The sequence below is a fragment of the Camelus dromedarius genome, chromosome 9, assembly GCF_036321535.1.
Source record: "Camelus dromedarius isolate mCamDro1 chromosome 9, mCamDro1.pat, whole genome shotgun sequence".
NCBI classification, from domain to species: domain Eukaryota; kingdom Metazoa; phylum Chordata; class Mammalia; order Artiodactyla; family Camelidae; genus Camelus; species Camelus dromedarius.
The window spans coordinates 70,645,009-70,662,908 of record NC_087444.1 but is presented as its reverse complement, the minus strand read 5'-3'; the positions used below and the strand labels follow the sequence as shown (position 1 = coordinate 70,662,908).

General features: G+C 53.8%; 1 protein-coding gene across 1 annotated transcript; it reads left to right on the top strand.

The window, feature by feature from the left end:
* Nucleotides 1-58: 58 nt before the first annotated feature.
* Nucleotides 59-17,649, top strand: SMG9 (SMG9 nonsense mediated mRNA decay factor). The gene is made up of 14 exons (XM_031458782.2): nt 59-313; nt 2,918-3,073; nt 5,212-5,286; nt 5,375-5,639; nt 5,735-5,832; nt 7,438-7,550; nt 9,450-9,561; nt 11,409-11,504; nt 11,883-11,968; nt 14,481-14,587; nt 15,275-15,382; nt 15,542-15,670; nt 15,939-16,083; nt 17,132-17,649. The coding sequence occupies exons 2-14, from the start codon at nt 2,924-2,926 to the stop codon at nt 17,208-17,210; spliced, it is 1,563 nt and encodes a 520-aa protein (XP_031314642.2). The 5' UTR covers nt 59-313; nt 2,918-2,923; the 3' UTR covers nt 17,211-17,649.
* The last annotated feature ends 251 nt before the right edge of the window (nt 17,650-17,900 follow it).

Below are 17,900 nucleotides of genomic sequence, written 5' to 3'. Positions count from 1 at the left end.
CTCGCGCGCCCAGCCCGCGGCGCGTGCGTAAGGCAGCCCGCGAGACCTGAGCTCGGCTTTGCCTCGCGATATCGCCTCTGTCTCTTCCTCCTTCGGGCTGTCCTTCCTTGGGTGCCGCTTCTGGAATGCCCACACCGGTTCTGGAGTAACTGGTGCGGGTTCTCTCCCTTTCTCTCCCACACTCCCGGCACCCCCAGACTCCATTTACAGGCCGGTGGCTTGTGGTGGTACTCCCCGCCCCCAGCCCACCCACCCCCGTCACGGAGAGCGCGCGCCCCGCTGCGCCCCAGGAACCAATCAGCAGCCGCCTTAGGTAAGGAGCTCGCGTGCCCGCGCGGGGCAGGCGCGGGGCGGGGCGGGGGGCGCGTTTCGGGGCCCCGCCCCCTTCTCGACCGCTAACCGGTCGCTCGGACGCCCCGCGGGTGTGCATAACTGTGTACGGAGCCAAGAGTAACCGGTTAAATACCGGGTTGGCGGGAGTAGGGTGGAAAGAAGGCAAATAATGTGTATGTAGGAACTTCAGTTCTGGTAGACCGTAATAGAGAGGGCCTGTAAACTGACCAGAAAGTTCCTCGAAGATCCCTCCAATAACGTGTAAAGAGAAACAAGTTCTGGGAGCACTTGGAGCGGGCCTCCAAACAGATCCTTAAACACAGGGAGGTCCTCCAGATATCTCCAGATACTGTGTACATAGAAATTGAACTTCTGGAGTTCCCCACGGGAGGCCTTATAAACACATGCCTGATGGTGGGGCATCCCCAGAATAAAATATAGGTAGACTTGAGTTCTAGAGGAGGCCCCATATAGGAGACTGTATCTGTATGTGTAAGTGCTCAAGAGTTCTTAGAAAAATAGTGTGGGTAGACTTAAGTTCTCGGCCAGGGGTGCTTCATTAGACCGTAAATATGGAGTTAGGAATTTGGAGTCTCTCCAAATAATTTGCAGATAGACGCTTAGATTCTGGGAGATTCCCTAAAGGGGCATGTGAATAGATGCTTAAGTACTGAGGAGGCCCCCCAGAGAATTTGTAATTAAGACTCAATCTCTGGGAGGTTACTGTAAGAGTCCTGTAAATGAACAGAGATGGCTTTATAATTTTGGGGGGAATCCCCAGAGGAGCCTGGAAATTATTGGGGGGTCCCCAAAATGCTTGTAAGTAGATCCTTTAATTCTGGGGAGCTCCCCATAGAGACTGTTGAATAGACTCAAATACTGTGGAAGTTCCCAGAATAACGGGTGGGAAGGGGGTCCTCACAGATATTTAAACAGACACCTTAGTGCTAGAGCGGGATCTCCACTGAGGCATGAAGACAGATGTAAGTAAGTGTGAGGGAGGTTTCCAGAATAATATGTAAACAGACACTTAATTGCAAAGGAGGGAGGAATCCCAGTTTCTGAAGGGACTCTCCATCTGAGACTAAACATTTAAGTGCTGAATAAATCAGTTTGCAGAAGCATCTGTAAACTGGCCTTGCCTTCCTTTGTCTCAGAAGACAGTCTTCCACCTAGTTGTGTTTGAAGGAGAGGTCAGCAGTGAGAGAGGAGCTAAACAAATGTCTTCCTGGCTAGCAAAATTATTTTTGCATCCTGTAAACAGAAACCTCAGTTCTGGGGAAAGTGTCTCCCAGGGACGTGTTAATGTCACTGTATACTGGGGTGGAAGGTGGGGGGATTCATAGAATGATATGAAGGCACTTAAGAGCTAAGCAAGAGTCAGCAAACTTTTTCTGTAAAGGGCCAGAGACTAATTATTTTAGACCCTGCAGGCCACGCTGTCTCTGTCTCGGCTACTCAGCCCTGCCAGTGTATCAAGAAGGCAGCCATAGACAGTGTGTAAATTGAGGGATGTGGCTGTGTTCCAGTAAACTTTATTTACAAAAACAGAAGGCAGACCAGATTTGGTTCATAGGCTACAGTTTGCCACTTGACCTGTGAGCTGCAGCGGTTGGCCTCACAGTTTTGCAGACAAAGACTTCCCTGGAATGAAGTATAAACAGCTGGAGAAACTCCCTAGGGACCTGTAAACAGCTAGTTGAATGGTAGGGAGTGTCATATAGGTTATCCTACATTTTATAACATCTTAGATTAAACACTAGTGAGACCTTGGAGTGTGATGGATGGCAGACCATTAGGAATGGAAGGTAAATATGCTGAGATGTAGGACACCAGATGAAAATAGGCCCTTGAATGCTGCAGCCCCACCCCAACATGTGCCCATATTGTGTAATCAAAAGAGTAGTTTTCAGACTGGGGATCGTGTTGTAGATTTGTAAGGAAACACTTTGCTGCACTTTGAGAAAGAGTATGTCCCATTTTTATGTGACTTTCCTCCTTTGGGTTATTATTTATTTTGTGGCTAAGTGGTTAATAGTTGGGAATAGTTTTGGCTACAAGAAATGGAAGGGTATTTGTTTCTCACTGCCTCCAGAGATAGGCAATGTAAGGTTGGTTAGTAGGGAACCCCTGAACTTTGTATTTTGTTCTGCCATGCCTTCCTTCCATTAAGTTGCCTCACAGACCACAGTGGCTGCTTGAGTTCCAGCCTCCATACCCACATTCCTTTCAGCTAGGAGGAGGAAGGGACAAAAGACATGTGCCAGAGTCTGTGAAGAAAAGTTTCTGAATGCTGCCATGACACACTTCTAGTGTCATACCATTGGCCAGAAAGAACTTAGTCACATGGCCACACCTAACTGCAAACTAGGCTGAGAAGTGTATTCTGGATAGCCATGTACCCAGAACTGGAGGTTTTCTTTCTTTGAAGAAATTAAGAATGGGTATTGGGAGCCAGCTAGCAGTCACCACCACAGCCACAGAGCTCTCTTGAAAGGAAGTGCCTTCTTAATAGTCCAGAGTAAGCCAAATAGAGTAGGGAGAGACTCTCTTCACCCTGGAATTGACCTCTTTCTCCCTGTAGGTAACCATGTCTGAGTCTGGGCACAGTCAGCCTGGGCTCTACGGGATAGAGAGGCGACGACGGTGGAAGGAGCCAGGCCCTGGTGGCCCCCAGAATCTCTCTGGGCCTGGCGGTCGGGAGAGGGACTATGTTGCACCCTGGGAAAGAGAGAGACGGGTGAGTGTCTGGGCCCAAGGGCAGCATTCATGTGTCCACTCCTTCCGCAGCAGTTTGGTGAGCATCTGCCAGGTGCCAGGCCATCATCTTGATGCTAGGGACACATCTGGGGACAAAGCGGACTGCCCTCCCTCAGAGGGCGATAAAGGGGCTATTGTAGATGAAGCAGTCAGAGAAGGCCGCTCTGGAGAACTGACTTTTGAGCAGAGACCTGAAGGAGGTGGAGGGAACTGGCCATGACAAAATCTGATTGAAGAGCACTCAGAGCAGAAGGAACAGCAGATGCGAGGGCCCTGAGGCCTTCACCTGGTGAGTTCACGGAGTAGCCAAGAGGCCAGTGTGGCTGCAGTGGATGAAGAAGAAGGGAAAGTGTTAGAGGATGAGGTCAGAGGGAGAACTTGGGCCACATACATGGGACCTGGTAGGCCCTGAAAAACTTAGAATTTCACTGCATGGAATTGGCATTGGAGAGTTTGAGCCGAGAGGTGCCCTGCACTCATGTTTGAAGGAGTCGTATGATCATAGCAGCTGATTCTGTTTATTGAGCAGCATGCAGTGCGCTGGCCCCGTGCAGAGTGCTTTCTACCCTTTGGGTCTTCCTGAGCTCCTGCAGCTCCATGAAGTGGAGCCTACGGCAGATCCAATTCTCACTAATGAGAGGAGGCTTAGAAAGTCACAGAGTCAATGAGCTTTGGGGCCAGGACACGAACCCCAAACCAAGGGAGCCTCAGGCACAGCAGTGTTTTGCCTGCCATAGAGTGTTCCGGCCTGGGAATCGTGGGCTTCGGTGTTGGTCCGGCCCCTGCCTGGCTCCTCTCCTGGGCATAGGTGACTCACTGCCAGAACCTGCCCCCTCCCCCGGGTTCTTTCCCCAGGGCTCCACCCACCTCTGAGGGCTATTTGGTGGGGCTGAAGAAGGTAACGGTTGGGACCAGTTTCTGAGCCATAAAACTATAAACATGAAGGAAATTTATTCACAGTGAGCCTGGCTGTTGCTTGTTCCTCCCCTGGGGTTGCAGCAGAAGTGAGAACACGCAGTCTCCCTCACACATCCTTCTGGGGAACATTACTATCTTCCTGCACCTCAGCTTCAGTCTTTGAACAGTAGCTCCCAGGACTCTTGTCTTTGACCCTGACCTTGGAACTGAGCCCTGGCAGCCTTCTGACTGGCAGAGGACTCCTCACATCCTCCATGTCTCCCGCTGACCTCAGCATCTTCCTGCCATTCCTCTCCCTCCCAGTGTCAGTGATAGCCCAGCGGGCCTCGTCCTGGACTCCCCCCACGCCGTCAGGCACCATGGTGCCTCCCAGCTGTTGTCTTCTCTCCCCACTCAACTATTCCTACCAAAGCACTTTCATATCCTTTTGTTTGCCCTTCACCGTAGGCCAGTGAGTGAACGGGATTTCAGTAAGTAGCCTCAATATGTGGGTGAAGGAACAGACCCAGAAAGGTGTCAGGACTCTGTCTTACTCAGGGAACCAGAGAAAGAATAAGACTCAGACTCGGGTCTCTCCCTTTTCTGAAGCAGATCGGGGGTGAGTCAGCAGAGGCATGAAGAGGACAAGGTGTGGGAATCAGCTCGCCGACTTGGCCAGCCCTGGAGCAGAGCCGAGGAGGAGAGGCTGGGACAGAGTAGTGTGCACCTGCCATGCCCTGAATGCCAGTGGACAGCTCTCAATGAGTCCTGTCTACTTTCAGCCTTGAAAGGAATTCTATCCCCATTCACCAGATGAAGAAGCAGGCCTAAGTGAGGGCGGTCCCTGATCTGCGCTCACATAGCCAGCAAAAGCCAGGGCCAAGTTTGAACCTGGCTCGATCTAGCTCCAGAGCCCTGGCTCCTCCTCCCTTGGTTTGTCTAGCAGAGGCAGCCGAATGGAGGGGCCCACAGCATGGTTCTGGAGCCAGGCTGCCTGGTTTCACATCCTGGCTCCACAGTTTAATGGCTGTGTGACCTTGGGCAAGCCAGTTAACCTCTCTGGATCTCCATTCCTTCATTTGTAAAGTGGGGATAATAGTATCTCTCACAGTTGTTGGTAGGATTGAAGGAGTTACTCAGAATGGTGGGTACCTGGCATGGAAAGGAGTGGCCAGGGAGTCAGGGGAGCCGTTCCTGAGTAACCGCCTTCCCTGATCGCAGGATGGCAGCGAAGAGGCAAGCGCGTCGGTCATGCAGAAAACCCCCATAATCCTCTCCAAACCTCCAGCAGAGCGGGTGAGTGGGGAAGAATTTTTAGAAAGGGAGGCTGGGAGCAATTAGGGCCAAGATCTCCTCCAGTGACTGGAACCTTCTCACTCCGTAGTCAAAACAGCCACCGCCTCCAGCAGCCCCTGCTGCCCCGCCTGCTCCGACCCCTCTTGAGAAACCCATCGTCCTCATGAAACCACGGGAGGAGGGGAAAGGGCCTGTGGCCTCAACAAGTGCCTCAACCCCCGAGGGCACCGCGCCCCCACCCCCTGCGGCCCCTGCGCCACCCAAGGGGGAGAAGGAAGGGCAGAGGCCCACGCAGCCTGTGTACCAGATTCAGAACCGGGGCATGGGCACTGCTGCACCAGCAGCCATGGACCGTGAGTTGGGGCCAGGCGGGGTCTGGATGGGAGCTGGAACCCCCTCGCACAGGCCCTCAGCACACCCTCTGTCTCCTGCTTTCTCCTGTCTCCAGCTGTTGTGGGCCAGGCCAAACTCCTGCCCCCTGAGCGCATGAAACACAGCATCAAGTTGGTGGATGACCAGATGAACTGGTGCGACAGTGCCATCGAGGTACCGGGGGCTTGGAGGTCCTCCCTGCTCCACCTTCTCCAGGTCTCACACCCTCGCCTCCTCCCCACTCCCCACCCTCTTGGTAGGTGATGCCAGACTGGACAGCTTTCAGGCAATTGCAGCAATGAGAGGGATTGGATTGGAAAGTCCTCAGCCAGCTGGGCTGAATTTCAGTGGCTTACACTAGCTCAGCTGTGCTGGTCATTGAACTACTGAAATACATTGATACTGATTAGCAGAGAAGGAGCCACGACCACAGCAGATGTGCTGGGATCTCCTGCACCATCCCTCCTGGGCCTGCTCCAGTCCTTCCCCTAAGTGGTTGAGACCCGCGCTGTCCTAGTGTTAACTGGTTTGAATGTCACGCTCCAGAGGTTTCCCTCCATCCCAGCGGCCCCCACTCTAGTTCAGACCTCGTATCTCCTCCTGGACCATTGTATCTCCAGTCTTCATTTCCCCTCTCCTGCTGCCTTCCCCCCGACCTGTCACCACATCCCTGCTCAGATTCTGCCAGGTGTCCCCTCTCCTTCTCCAGCAGCTTGGATTTATGAGGACAGCATGCCAAGCCCATCTGTTATCAGGCCCCTGCTGCCTTTCTATGTCCATGCTCACATTGATATCAACTGGGGAGCTTTAAAAAAGAGCGAGCGAGCCAGTGTCCAGGCCCCACCCTTCTACTTGATGGTTCAAGTAGAGCTCTCTGCAGTAATGAAAATGGTCTGTATTTGTGCCATCTGATGTGGTGGCCACTGTCTTTGTGTGTGGCTATTGAGCACTGATCCACACATCCCCATTTGTGGCTAGTGTAACTGAGGAACTACATTTTTAGTTTTGTTTAATTTGAATTAATTTAAATTTAAATAGCCAGACTTAATCAGGTTCTATCATATAGAACAAAGCAAACCCTAGATATCCATATTCTGCTTAACGTGTCTAGGGTTAGGCCCAGGATTAGCTGTCTTTTTTTTTTTTTTTTAAGCTCTCCAGGTGACTCTAAGGAGCAGCAGCCACCTTAAGTACTTGACTGTTTTCCTTAAGGCGTGTCTCTTACACCCCCTGGTGGTGAAAGTCAGCAGAGCTAGTGGCCCTGAGGTGTAGATCTCAGGATTCTCCAGGACTCTTCTAAGTCCCACAGACTGGACAGACTGGCCTCCCCTCCCTGCTCACTGCTGCCCCGTGTTTCCCAACCTACCTGAAGCCAAAAACCTCCCGGGAGTCTGCTCCAGTTGTCCTCAGTTACCCAGTCCTGTCCTCCCCCATTGTCTTGTTCTGTGCCTCTGCCCTTCTCTCCCAAAAGTCAAGCAGCCCTTTCCCACTGTGTTCCAGCCACCCGCTTTCCTGTTAGTGTCTTGACCACACCAGGTTCTTTTCTACTCTGGAGCTCTCGCAGATGCCATTCTTTGTGCCCAGAACAATCATATGCCTCACCACCATGCACATACAGAGGTCCTTTGCCCAATTGAGGGGATTTGGGGCCATGACAGTTTTCCCTTCATATCTGACAAGGCAGGTATGTGAGCCACGGAAGCCTCCAGGGCCCCTCTCTCCGTTCTGCTCCCACAACTGACAGATTTCTCAGGGTCACATTGCTGCATCTTCCCACAGTACCTGTTGGATCAGACTGATGTCTTGGTGGTTGGTGTCCTGGGCCTCCAGGGGACAGGCAAGTCCATGGTCATGTCGTTGTTGTCAGCCAACACTCCTGAGGAGGACCAGAGGTGAGGGGAGTCACTGGGGAAGTGTGTGGAAGAGGCTGGGAGGGAGGTGGGCACCCACCTGGGTCAGGGGAGCGTGGGCCTGGGTATTGTAAGTGGTGTCACCAAGGACTTTGGGAAGTTGTTTCTCCTCCCTTGACCTCAATGTCTTTGTCAGACGAGGATGATTAGGGGCTGGACCAAATCTTCATGTAGCTCCAAGGTAACCAGTCCTGTTCTTCCATCCTTCCCTCCCTGCTTTGCTCCAGAAAATGGTACAGGGCCCAGCCAGGAACTGGGATGATGTCTTCATTAAGTCTGGATTTAGATTCACCTCTTGTCTCAGCGCTGCCACTCACCAGCTAGTTGACCTTGGTTAGGGCCCTTCACCTCCTACTATCTCACTTCCTCTTCTGCAAAGTGGGTTTTTAGAGGCTGAGACAAGATCAGGAAGGCAAAAGTTAACAAGAACCTGACACAGAGCAAATGCTCACAGGATGTGGCCAACGTGGCCTGGGAGACAGTGGGGCAGGAGACCTGGATGAGGGGCATGAGTTCTAGACCAGCTTCAGTCCTGCATTCCCCTGCAGGAATGGGGAGTGATTGCAAAGATGAAGGATGAGGGGGGAAGGTATAGCTCAGTGGTAGAGTGCATGCCTAACATGCACAAGATCCTGGGTTCAATCCCCAGTACCTCCATTAAAAATAAACATATGTAAATAAATACCTGATTACCTCCTGCCCCAAAATTTAAAGAATTAAAATTAAAAAAAGATAAAGGATGAAGTCACAGGAGAGGATTTGGGGGAGGAGGGAATTTAAGAACTAGGGCCCCAGACTAGGGGCAGGGAAGGAAAGAGAGAAGGCAAAGTAGGAGACAGAGACAGTCTAATAAGGGAGAATCCAGATGGGGAGTGAGAGGGGCATTAGGCACTTGGGGTTATTTAAAAAACACAGGGGCTTGGTTTCTTACAAAGCAGGTGATACTACCCTGGACTCCATGAATGGGCATCAGGGGTCCATGCACCCTCTGACGGAATATGCAGAATTTTACACTCATCTACAATCAGGCTTTTCTTCTAGGGGAAGGGTCTGTGGTTTCCACCAGATCTCAGAGGGGCCTGATGGAAACCCACAGGTTAAGAACCAATGTCATGAGAATATGCATCACCAGAACCAGAACTGCAGGGTTGCTCTGCCTCCCGGGTCGGCTCCATCCCTCTCTTCTCACTTTTGGCTTCAGCGCAGCCCGGCTCTGCTCTGGGAGAGCTGCCACTCTCTTGGGTAGCCTTCTTCTCATGTCAGCCTCCACCCTCAACTAGAAGAACTTCCCCACAGCTCTCAACTCAGACTCCCAAGCTAGAGAGAATCTTATAGGCGTAACGTACCTTTTTGAGGCAGGTCAGCCAGTGGACTTTGGTACCAGCTCTTGCCATCAGGTCTCTTAAGTTTTCCCTCCTAATTATCTTGAGAATTTGGCTGCTTCTTTCCTTTACTCCCACCTCCCGGTCCAAGCCTCTACCCTCTCTCTCGTATATTAACCTCACAGTCACCCTGAGAACTTGAGACTATTGGTATCCCCATTGATGATGAGGAAACTGAGGAGAAAGATTAAGGAGATTACTCAAGCCACACAGCCAGGAAGAGGCAGAGCTGGGATTTAAATCCTGGCAGTCTGGCAGGATCCCTGCTCCTAAACACCTCTGTTTACTGATTTTGTTGAATATGTTAACAGATCTACTTATGGATAGGAGTGGAGTCATGTGGTATACAGTGTAGCCCCTAGACCGCAGGGGCCATGGATGGAAGGCTTTGTGAGCAGGCGGGAATCACATCTTGCGTGCTTGCTCACTGGGCCACACTCTGAAGGTGTCGAAGGACGAGAACCAGGCCTCTAATGCCCCCATCTGCTCCTCTCCACAGGGCGTATGTTTTCCGGGCCCAGAGCGCAGAAATGAAGGAGCGAGGGGGCAACCAGACCAGTGGCATCGACTTCTTTATTACCCAGGAGCGGATTGTTTTTCTGGACACACAGGTACCGGCCTCCACTTGCCTCACTCTGGCGCGTGCTGCGTTCAGCTCCATCCCCGAGTGTACCTAAGCCAGAACCCTGCTTGGAGGCCCCGTGGCTCTAGCCAAGCCATGACCTTGCTAGTGCCCTTGGGCAAGTGTGTCTTTTCCTGGCCCTCTGTCTCTTCTTACCAGGTTTTAACCCCCCTCCCCTCCCATCCAGCGTGTGCACAGGCGCCTAAAGAATCACACACAGTTCAAAGTGTGGGCCTTGGAGTCGGGCTGTATCCAAATCTGGCCTTTAATCCTTACCAGCTGGGTGACTTTGAGTAAGTTTTAACCCTCCCTCATCCCAGCCACACACACACCCTCCCTCAGCTTCTTCGTCTGTAAACGGGTGACAGTTGTTCTCAGCTTCCCTAGGTGGCTGTGAGGAGTCGGGAATGGCACAGGCAGAGGGCTTGACATGGGACTGGGCACGCGGTGTGCCTCCAGGCTCCTCCTCTTTGTTAGAAATGACCTGCCCTGCGTTTAACTGGCACTGTCCTCAGCTTCCCCAGGGTCCCTGTTCCTTAGCCTGGCACCCAGGGCTGGTGTGGCTTGCCTCCTTCAGACTCTGGCTTCCTCTCAGGGGTAGTCACCGGCCCCACCACGCACACCACAAGGCCTCGCCATAGTCTCTCTCCCAGGCTGTGCATCGTTGGCCGAGTTACTTAACATTTCCATGCCTCAGTTTTCTTAAGTGGAAAAAACAATGTTACCTCCCTCACAGGGTCTTTGTGAGGTTTCAGCACGTTAATGAAAGTAAAGTCCTAACAGTGCCTGACATGAAACAGGGTCTCAGTACTCTTGGCTGTCGGTGTCCCTGTCTTTAGAACTCTCTCCCCTTGTTTGCCTGGCTAATTTAACCCTTCTCCTCCCTGAAGACTCCACTGGGGCGTTGCCTCCTCCCGGAAGCCTTCCCCTCCTCTGAGCGCCTGCTAGTGCCCATGTGCACCTCCCACTGCAGCAGGATTGATGGATCTGGTTTTTGTGCACTGCACCCACTCCCCACCTGCCCGCAGCTCCCCAGGGAGAGGTCCTGGCCCTCCGCTGATGCTCACTGACTGTTAGAGGAACAGAGTTCTGGCCACTGTGCACATTGATCACATGGAGATTGGGAAACCTTTCACAGATGTCGTGTGAGACCTGTGTGCCAGGCCCAGTGCCAGGAACCCCGGGGACCTGGAGGTGAACTGAACCGGCTGTGCGTGGGCCATGCCCACGTGGGGCGGAGAAGTTAAAACCAGACAGAGTGAAACACTGTGGAGTCTGGAGTCTTAGAAAGTGAGCCGTCAGGGAAGCCTCTCTTAAAGAATTCCACTCACTGCAGTAAAAAGTGGGTAGACTCTCCAGTTCATTTTGGTTCTTGTAATTTTTAAATGGAATTTTCCTTTAAGAAAAGGTGACAAGCTCACCACTAATTCTTTTACAGCCACTGATGCAGTTTTTAAATCCTCACCAGTCTTCACACTAATCATTGTTTCCTGACCTAAGTCATTATCTTAGTGAAGTTTTGAAAGCATTTGAAACAGCTAACACAACAAGGGACGTGACTCATTCAAGTAGACGTTGGATGGATGAGCACGAGGAGAGTTCGGGGGCGCGCGGCGCTCGAGAGCAGCGGTGTTCTGTAAAAGAGCTGGGGAAAGTGTCTGCTTGGAAACTTCTCTTTCACCTCCTCCCACTGACTGGCTCTGTACTAATTAGAAACTGCCTGTGTTTCCGACCTTATTTTGCATCTGCCATCATCACGTGGAACTCAGATGGCCATGTGCCCTGGGATCCCGGCCCCCAGCCCTTCGCTGACCCCTCCCTCTCTTCCTGCTCCAGCCCATCCTGAGCCCGTCCATCCTGGACCACCTCATCAACAACGACCGCAAGCTGCCTCCGGAGTACAGCCTGCCCCACACCTACGTGGAGATGCAGGTGAGGGCCGAGCCAGGCCTGCAGCTCCTCACCTCCTGTCGGGGAGCTGGGGTGGGTCGGCCTGGGTTCTGCCTCCTGAGAGCCCTGGGTGCCCCAGCACTGAGAGTCAGGTCGGGCTGGGCTGCTGGCTCTGCCCCTTGGAAAAATCCCCCCTCAAGCCTCCATATCCGCTTGTGTAAAGTGAGGTGATCACGCCCCCCTTGCCCAATTGAGGGATGGTCTGTAGCAGAAGTGCCAGCACAGTCTGGGCACATAGTAGGCACTTAAAGGCTCCAAGGCCCTTGCTCTGCTGCCCCCTCAGCTGAGTCCTGGGATCAGGAACCCCAGGGTGGGCTGAGTGGAGCTTCAACTCGAGTGTCCCTTCCCGCCTACCCTCAGTCACTCCAGATTGCTGCCTTCCTCTTCACGGTGTGCCACGTGGTGATTGTCGTCCAGGACTGGTTCACGGACCTCAGCCTGTACAGGTGAGGAGCTGGTGGGTGGGGAGCCGGGCAGGCCCTGAGGCTTGGCGCCTTGCCCAGCTCTCACAGTTCCACACGGCAGCCATAGGGACCCTTTGAGAATGTAATTTGGAGTAGGACACAGCCACCTCACCTCCCTCAATACACGGACCACCCGGCATGACTGCACACGTCACTCAGACTACAATCCAGGGTCCTTCCCACGTGTGGTTTATGGGGCCCTACGTGATGGGGTCACCATCACCGCACTGACCTCTCCTGCCACCTCCCTCCCCTCACCCCCTCCATCACAGCTACAGCAGCCTCATGGTTTTCCTAGTGCAGCTTCGGACTTCTGCACCCCATCCCTCAGCCAGAAGCACTCCTCCTGCAGGTGTCGGACTCCCTTCCTCATGTCCTTCAGGTCACCCTGAGGCCTTGCCTGACCTGCTCACACTGCATCTCCTGTGACTCTCCCGCTCACACCCTGCTGTGTTTTGCTTTATTGCACGGATTGCTCCCTGGCGGGATGGCACAGACCTCTTTCTGGTCTGGCTGCCTCATTAGAACGTAAGCCCCAGGGTGACAGAATCCCCAGTGCCTCACACAGTGCCAAACACAAGGCAGATATTTAATCCAGGTTTGTTGAATGAATAACGTCCTGGGGAGCTGGTTTGTCTGGTCCTTGGAGGCTCATTGTCCTCCTCCAGTCGTGTGCACCATCCCCGTGGTACCCTGGTGGACAGGAGAGGGAGGGAGTCAGGACCTGGCAGGAGTCCTGCGTGAAGCAGCTGGAGGTTCCAGAAATGCCCCCAAATCGGACCTTAAGAGTCAGGTCAGGCTGGGCTCCTGGCTCTGCCCCTTGGAAAAATCCTGATCCTGTGGCCGCATGGGCTCCTTTTGGCCTCAGGCCCCAGGAGGTAGCTCTGGGGAGGCCGGCAGCCTGGGACCCAGAGCCTAGACAGACAGCAGGAAGGAACAGGTGCTTGTGGGGAGGGGAGAGCCAACCCGAAGGAAGCAGATGTCTCAAGTCAGGCAGCCCTGGGTCTGAATCCCAGTTCTTGCTAGGCAAGGGCCTGCTTCTCCCACAGTTCCTCATAGGCAAACTTTCATGCAGACTCGGTGAGTTTAAGAATGTAAAGCATTCAGCACAGTGCTTGGTACATAGCAAACAACTGACACATGGGAACTTAGTGTTTGTGTCAGTAACCCTGGGGGTGAGCTGAAGGTCTGGCCAACAGTTGAAACGACCTGCCGGGTGAGCTGGCTGTTGTGACCTGAGGGACTTGATTCTAAAACCTGCACTCCCCCTCCTGCTACCATCATTCATTGGGATTCATTCACATGACAGATGTGTTGGACATTTGTGCATGCCATTCGCTGTCCTGGGCTCTGGGGACACAGGTGTGGACAAACATAGATAAGACAGACTGCTCTGTGGAGTTTACATCTGGTAGGGGTACGGGCCCTGGCTGGCACGCACAGAGCCTTGGTTTGAAGCCAGAGTCTACAACTGGGCGTCTCAGGGCAGATGACTCCCTTGAAATTGGGGACCACGTATTTGTACGTGTGTCTGTGTGAGGGGAGGGCCCAGAGTTGATCAGATCCCATCATCACTTAACCTCAGGTAACAGGTTTATTCTGTTTACTTTGACATATTTGGACAAATTATTTCAAAATCGCATAAACTGAAAGCTTACACAAAAGCCTGCATACAGATGTTTATAGCAGCTTTATTCCTAATGACCTAAATCAAGGGGCAACCAAGATGCCCTTCAGTAGATAAATGAGTAAATGAGCTGTGGTCCCTCCACATAGTGGAGTACTACTCAGAGCCCAGAAGAGATGAGCTGTCCAGCCACGAAAGACCAGGAAGAACCTTAAATGCATACTATGAGATGAAAGAAGTCAATTTAAAAAGGCTGCATACTGTATGACTTCAACTCTGTGACATTCTGGAAAAGGCAAAACTATGGAGACCTAAAAGTAATGGTGGATGCCAGGGGTGGGGAGGGGGAAGGAGGGGTGAGTGGGTAGAACACAGAGAATTTAGGGGGCCATGAAACCCTTCAGTGTGATTCTCTATAGTGGATATGTGTGATTTTTGTCAAAACCCATAGAACATACAATGCCGGGAGTGAACCCTGAAGTAAACCATGGACTTTGAGTGATGATGATGTGTCATCAGAATATTGACAAATGGGGAGGCTGTGGCAGGGAGCAGAGGGTCTATAGGAAATCTCTGTACTTTCCACCCACTTTTGCTATGAACTTAAAACTTCTCTAAAAAATTTTTTTCTTGATAGCATAAACTCATTAAAAAACACACGTATGTTGACATGGGTCCATGGAGTGGTATCTGACAAGGTTGTCCCGGATTCCTTGAAATTGTATGAGGAATATGGTGTGTATGTTGCATTTTTCTGAGTGTGGCTGTAGCTTTAATCGGATCTGCACAGGGAGCCCCCTCCTTCCCCAGGCTGTGGGACATGGGGGGCCAGGGCCAGAGCACCAACCTCTCACCCTCAACCCCAAGGTTCCTCCAGACAGCAGAGATGGTGAAGCCCTCCACCCCATCCCCCAGCCACGAGTCCAGCAGCTCCTCAGGCTCCGATGAAGGCACTGAGTACTACCCCCACCTGGGTGAGTGGCTTTCTGGGGCCTGGAGGGTGGGCAGTGGGGAGAGGGGCGGGCAAAATCCAGGAGCACTCCAGGGAAGTGGGGTGCTTGGGGGAGCAACTATGAGGTTTCTGAGGAGGGAAGTCAAAAAGGATTAGCTGCCACTTCCTCTGAGGTGCCCCTGGCCATCAGGAGTGGGACCCCCAAGTCTGGCTCTGGGGACAGGACCCTAGTCTGCCTCTTTCTGGGTCCCTGACATCTCCCGGCGCGGGGCACAGGGAGTGAGTGTCAAGTCAGCCCCAGAGGCCCTGTGCACCCTGTTCTCCTGCTCTGGCCCCCGCACCTGCAGCTCCTTGGCCTGCTCTGTCCTTGCTCTGCTCTTGGACGCACTGCTTCTGTAAAGATCCAGTTCCTCCACCTCACCAAGCCCTCAGTCTTTCTGTCCTGCTCCTGATCACATGGCCGTCTTCCTCTTCTGACTCTGTCTGCAGCAGACAGGGGGCTTCCTGAGGGCAGAAACCAGAGCTGCCTCATTTCTCTGGTCCCCAGCACGGGCCAGCACAGGGCCTGGTACTAAAGCGAGGCTCCTGGTCATGTAAACACGATGAGTGGTGGGAACTCGGGCTTAAGGCAGAGTTTTGATGTGGGAAGGGGCGTCCACGTGGCCGAGTGCGCGCTGCCCCACAGGCCTGTCTCCCCCCCGACCCTCAGTCTTCCTGCAGAACAAAGCCCGCCGAGAGGACTTCTGTCCCCGGAAGCTGCGGCAGATGCACCTGATGATTGACCAGCTGATGGCCCACTCCCACTTGCGTTACAAGGGTGAGGGTCCCCCGACTGTCCCCCAGGCTGGCCAGTGGCCTCCTGGCTCCTGGTCATATAGCCCTAGCCCGCTCCTGACCCCAGCTTGACCGTCACGTGCATACCCCGCCCGCTGCCCTGCAGCACGGTGCCTGCAGCCTGATAGGTTCTCTCCGCCAGGTACTCTGTCCATGTTACAGTGCAACGTCTTCCCGGGGCTCCCGCCTGACTTCCTGGACTCCGAGGTCAACCTGTTCCTGGTCCCCTTCATGGACAGTGAAGCAGAGAGTGAAAACCCACCAAGAGCAGGTACAGCCCCCCTTGAAGGGATCTGGTCCCTGCGGAGACACAGCCCACCCTGGTTGAGGGGAGACACAGGCTACCCCGGTCTGGGGGTGACAGGAACCCACCCTGGTCTGAGGGGAGACTCTGGCATGTTCCTGAGGTACCTGGACCCTCTCAAAGGAGCACAATTCCAAGTCCTGGAAGGTGTTCCTGGAAGCCCAGGATGCTGTCGACGGGAAGGAAGCCTCCTCTCTCGGCAGGCTGTCCCCCTCATCCTGCTCTAACTTTCCAGGACCCGGTTCCAGCCCACTCTTCTCCCTGCTCCCTGGGTACCGTGGCCACCCCAGTTTCCAGTCCTTAGTGAGCAAGCTCCGGAGCCAGGTGATGTCCATGGCCCGGCCGCAGCTGTCACACACGATCCTCACTGAGAAGAACTGGTGAGAACACTTGGCAGAGGGGGTCAGGGTGAGGGCCCCCACCTGGACCACATCGAGGGTTTCAGAAATCCCTCCATACCTTGGCAGCAAGGTGACTACTACCATCTTGTTGCTTTAAGATGAAATCCTTATGAGCCAGTGGAGTGTAGATCTTGTCACCAGCTTTCCTAGTAAGGAAATTTAGGCTCAGAGAAAGTGTCACCCAGGGAGATCACACACCTGTGGTTAGGTGTCACCTGATTGCACAGAGTAAGACCAGTGAGCCTGGTCAAGTTTAAAGATGTGTTCTAAGATCCTGAGCGCAGAAAGCATAGTCTTACAGAAGAGGAAATGGAAAAGCCATCGGGAGCCAGAGTTGCAGCTTCCATCGGCCCCCACAGGGTAGTGAAGTCTCATCCAGTTTTCCTCCTCTGCCAGCGGGCTTTCTCCACCTGCCCTCACTGAGCCCTGCACCACCGCCCCAGCCCCAATTCTGCATGACTTTGTGTCCAGAGCCCACAGCAGATCTGCCACAGATTCAGGTCTACGTCATCTAATTTCCAAGGGAAACAGAAACTTGAGGCATAGCTCCAGCGTGGTTCCCCTGGGTCTGTCTGCAGTCAGCTGTGGCCAGAAGGGGCCAGGGGTGCACACACAGCAGCAGGTGGCCACTCGGGCGAGGGCAGGGCCAGCGGGGTCAGAGCGCTGCTCTCACTGATCTAAACCAGAACCCAGTGGGGAGGAGGAGAATCGGGGAAGTAGGGGGGTTCCACAGCTGCTAGACGTTTCTGATCATCACAAGACTCTGGAGGGAGGTGGAGACAGACCCGCCACCCACAAAGGCCAACACCGAGTGGAGCGGGAAGAAGTTTGAGCTTAGAGGTGGGGGCTTGAGGTCTTAGTCCAAGACCAGGCACCTTCAGGCTCTCTTCCTCTGGGAGAAGTAAGGCGCCCAGGCTGCCTCAGCTCAGCTTGGCGTCTGCCCTGCATCCTGGGTGAGGAGACTGACCTCTCAGGTCAGGCAGGGACCACGGGCAGGGCAGCCCTGACTGTTGACCTCCTCTCACAGGTTCCACTACGCCGCCCGGATCTGGGACGGGGTGAAAAAGTCCTCTGCCCTGGCAGAGTACAGCCGCCTGCTGGCTTAAAGCCAAGGGGAAGAATGTAAGGCAGCGAACTCCCCCTCCGGGCCCCAGGGGTTGGCGAGGGGCACGCACGTCCTCCCCTCACGGAGTAGAGTGGCAGCAGACCTCCCGGGCGTGGGATCACAACTTCCTCGCCCAGAGACACGAGGTGTCCAGGGCCAGGCCCCCCACCCTCAATGGAGCGCTGTTTAGGGGGATGACCTTGAGATCCTGCCCTCAAGGTGGGCAGGGCAGCCCATCCTCAGTCCCCTACAGGGACAGGCGGTGGGAGGAGCCTGGATGGTCACCAGGAAGCCCAGTCTCCATCTTGGCCTCCCTCTGCAGGGGCAGGAGCAGCAGGTCCCTCTCCCCTGACGGCAGGCCCTTTCCTGTTAGGTGAGGCAGGATCTAGGGGCTCTTCACTGGAGCAGATCTGATGGTTGGAATAAAAACTGTCAAGCAAGCCTGTTCTGGGGTTCCTCTTCTTCCCCTTTCCCCAGCATGCTGTCCTGGGGAGCTTCACAAATTCAGGTCCCAGCCCTTGGGGGACAGATGAGCTGTGGCCACCCATTGGAGCCTGAATGAACCGCCCATGGAGACACATCCACTGTAGGTCACTGAGTTGGGAGCAGATGAGACCAGTCTCCGCTAAGGAGGAAGCCTCTGGAAAGAGGAGTTCTGTTTCCTGGGGTGACATCAAGCCTTCCATCCCTT